The sequence below is a fragment of the Cebus imitator genome, unplaced genomic scaffold (assembly GCF_001604975.1).
Source record: "Cebus imitator isolate Cc_AM_T3 unplaced genomic scaffold, Cebus_imitator-1.0 Scaffold773, whole genome shotgun sequence".
In the NCBI taxonomy this organism is placed as follows: Eukaryota; Metazoa; Chordata; class Mammalia; order Primates; family Cebidae; genus Cebus; species Cebus imitator.
Window position 1 is genome coordinate 100,075 of NW_016108088.1, and position 3,280 is coordinate 103,354.

Sequence of the window (3,280 nt, forward strand, 5' to 3'; positions counted from 1 at the left end):
CTGGGTGCCGGGCGAGGGCTGCAGAGTCCTCTGGGTGCCGGGCGAGGGCTGCAGAGTCCTCTGGGTGCCGGGCGAGGGCTGCAGCATTCTCTGAGTGCCGGGCGAGGGCTGCAGAGTCCTCTGAGTGTCGGGTGAGGGCTGCAGCATTCTCTGGGTGCTGGGTGAGGGCTGCAGAATATTCTGGGTGCCGGGCAAGGGCTGCAGTGCCCTTTGGGTGCCAGGTGGGGGCTGCAGCGTCCTCTGGGTGCCAGGTGAGAGCTGTAGTGTCCTCTGTGTGCTGGGTGAGGGCCATGCCTCTAAGGAGGCTCCTCCCTGCTGCTCTACTCTTGGGCTCTGAGGACACCCAGGGGTCCAGGAAGCCATGGCTGTGGGGGTCTTGAGGGAGAGCCTCTCCTCTGGAGTGGCTTTCAGACAAGATTCTGTATTCCTCCTGGTCCAGTGTCTCCGGCTCTCCCACTGTGCGGTCTCCAGGGCTCTGGGTGCCACCTGGTGCCGGTGTTTGTGTGGCAAGGCTCACAGCACTCCCTGCAGCTGCCATCTCCCCACAGGCTTCGATACCAGGTTTGGGTCGTTCATTTAATGAGGACAGTGGGTTCTCGCCAAAATCATGGCTGGTGATTTCCTCGGCTGCCTTCAGGGTCTGGGCGGACTCTGTTAGTCGTGGCCTTCTGTGCTTCTCCCTCGCAATGGGCATGTTCGTGCCTGTCGGGGTGACACCCCCAGGCCCTATATACTCCTGGGATGGTGCTGCCAGCGATGTGGGGGCACCTGTTGGATTTCTTCTGGTCGGGGATGGCACTTGCTGGCCACCGGAGGCATGGCCAGTGTTTCCCCTCAGACGGTTCTGCGAGGCTGTGGGAGAATTTGCTGTGGAGCCCTTGTTCTGCACAGATACTTCATTTGATTCTTGTAACAGATGCATCTCATCTCTGAGCTCACAGGTCCTCTCTCCTGAAATATGCTCAGGATTCCTGGGACCATGTGAACTCTCAAAGCTGCCTTTGAGAATTCCCTTCCCACCAGCAGGATCTGTCCGGGTTCTCTGTGCCAGAGCCGTCTCTGAGACAGGGTGGCTGGCGCCTGCAGCTCCTCTCGCTGCCGGATGCAGAGCTGCTCGTGGTCCCTGTGGTGAGGAGGCACCGAGTCTCACCTGTGTCCCCGAAGGCTTGCTGGGTTCCACTGGGGCTCGGTTATCCCTTCTGTTCTCAGTCACCGTAGAAAATTCTGTGTGTGCCTTTTCAGCCACGTTCTCTCCTCCAAAAATACGAGAACATTGGTTTTCACCACTTGATGCATTTTGCAGCGTGGTGGGAGAGGCAGGCATTTTGTGGACGACTGGGATTTGGACAGTTATCCGTGGAGGCTCCGTGCTGGGCTGTGTTGTCCTAGCAGCCTGGACCGATGGCGTGTTCATGGGTGGGATGTGTTCTGGCACCTTCTGTTCTGGGAAATACTTCTGGGTGGCAAAGAGGGGGTCTCTCCCCGGGTCTGGGAAGCCTGTTCCTTCCGTTTCATCTTCTGAGATGCAAACAGTCATGGTGATTTCAGGGCCCTCCCCTGCACCCTCGCCCGTGGGACGAGAACACCACATGATTGTGGCTCCCCTCACCTCCTGCACGTCGTCTGCAGCGCTCTTTGCAGGGGGACCCCACGGGCTGGCGGGTCCCAGTGGGGATGATGCAGGCACCAGGCCAGGACGGGCTTCGCCTGTGCGGGGAGCACAAGAGGGGGCCAATGAGGGGCCAGCGTGGCCGTCCCTCCAAGCCGTCACCTGGGGCGTCCCGGGCTTCAAGGGGCTCGGCCGTCTTTGGGGCTCCTCCTCCGAGGACCCCTTTCCCGCTGCTTTGTTCCCACTGGGCCCCGTTTCCCCCGCACTGGGGGGCATGCTGGTCTCTGCCCTGGGCAGCCGCCTCGCCTCCGAGTGGCTGATTTTGGTGCAGTGGGACAGCCAGCTCCTGGGGCCGCAGACGACGGTGGCGACGCTGAGGGCCGGCAGCGGATCGGCGGTGCAGGCCAGGAAGCGGGCGGCGGGCGTCCTGACGCAGCTGCTGGCCATGGCGGCCGTGTGCAGCACGCGCACTTCCGGCCGGTGCATCCGCTTCCGCTGCAGGTTCCGCCTCTTCCGCTCCTCCGTGCGCAGCCGCAGTGCGCCGGCCTCGGAGCACAGGCAGCTGGCCTGCTCGAACCTCTCGCGGAGCTTGGCCAGCACCGAGCTCTTGCCCACCACCTTCGGCAGGAGGCCGCGGGCCCTGGGCCGCTCCGCCGGGGGCTTCTCTCGCGCGTCTTTCTCCTTCGCCTCCTTCTCCTCGGCGGCCAGGAACTTCTTGAGGATGCTCTTCACGGGGCTCTTCGCGGCCGGGTGGCCCCAGTGCGGCTTCTCGCTGGGGCGGGGCTTCGGCGCGGGCTCCCTGGTCTTCTCCAGGAGCTTGTTGATGGTGGCGCCCACGACGCCCCTGCCCGGCCCCTGCTTGTCCCTGCAGATCAGCCGGCCCACCTCCCGGGTCCTCTTGAGGCAGCGCTCCCGGCCGGGGCCCAGGAACTTGGCCTGCAGGAGCTGGAAGCGCGTGGGCCGCTGGGCGGCCTCCTGGGGCGGGGGCTGGGGCCGGGGCTGGGGCTGGCGGCCGGCCCTGCTCTCCGCGGCCTCGGCCCCCGGGGGCCGGTCCGCGCGGCCCGTGACGTAGAGCAGCAGGCTGCCCAGGATGGCGCGGGCGGCCGGGTCGCAGGCCATCTTGCCCATCTTCTTCTTCAGGGCCTGGGCGTCGGCGGACATGACGTCACTGCAGGTCTTGCTGCGCTTCGGGCTGCGGAAAAAAACGAATCGTCACTTGATTTTATCATCGTTGTTTTTCCAAGATGACTCCATAGAACATGTCTCAGGGGCCAATCCCATGTTCTCAGGGGCCCCAGGAGTCTGGTAGGGAGAAAAAGAGATGGGAACTAGGAGCTTTGGCTTCTGGGCTGTCCCTGCTGTTAACTCGGGGGTGTCAGGGGTGCCAAAGGTTTTCCGGGTCACCGTGTTCCTGTTAAATGTCAGGAACTTCTGACCCACGCTCCTCCGTAGGCCGTGAGGAGTTCACGTCTAACAGCTTTGTGAAAGCATTTGGAAAACCGCTTTGCATATGCAACATATTTAAAAAAATTTAACAAATACATTTTGCTTGTACAGTAGGTAAAACAGCAAAGTATAAAGAAACGTCTATTCTCTGTGTGGCCTGTGTATGTCTCTACCTTTAAGTAAGAGATAAAATTAACATCTTAAATTCTGCCATGATCCTGAGGA

At 61.7% G+C, this 3,280-nt stretch overlaps 1 protein-coding gene across 1 annotated transcript in view; it reads right to left on the reverse strand.

The window, feature by feature from the left end:
- Nucleotides 1-2,830, reverse strand: part of LOC108297118 (collagen alpha-1(I) chain) — a 5,384-nt gene extending 2,554 nt beyond the window's left edge. The window contains exon 1 of the mRNA XM_037735297.1: nt 266-2,830. Coding sequence (XP_037591225.1) covers nt 266-2,770 — 2,505 coding nt within the window. The 5' untranslated portion in view covers nt 2,771-2,830. The remainder of the gene's footprint in view (nt 1-265) is intronic.
- Nucleotides 2,831-3,280: the final 450 nt, after the last annotated feature.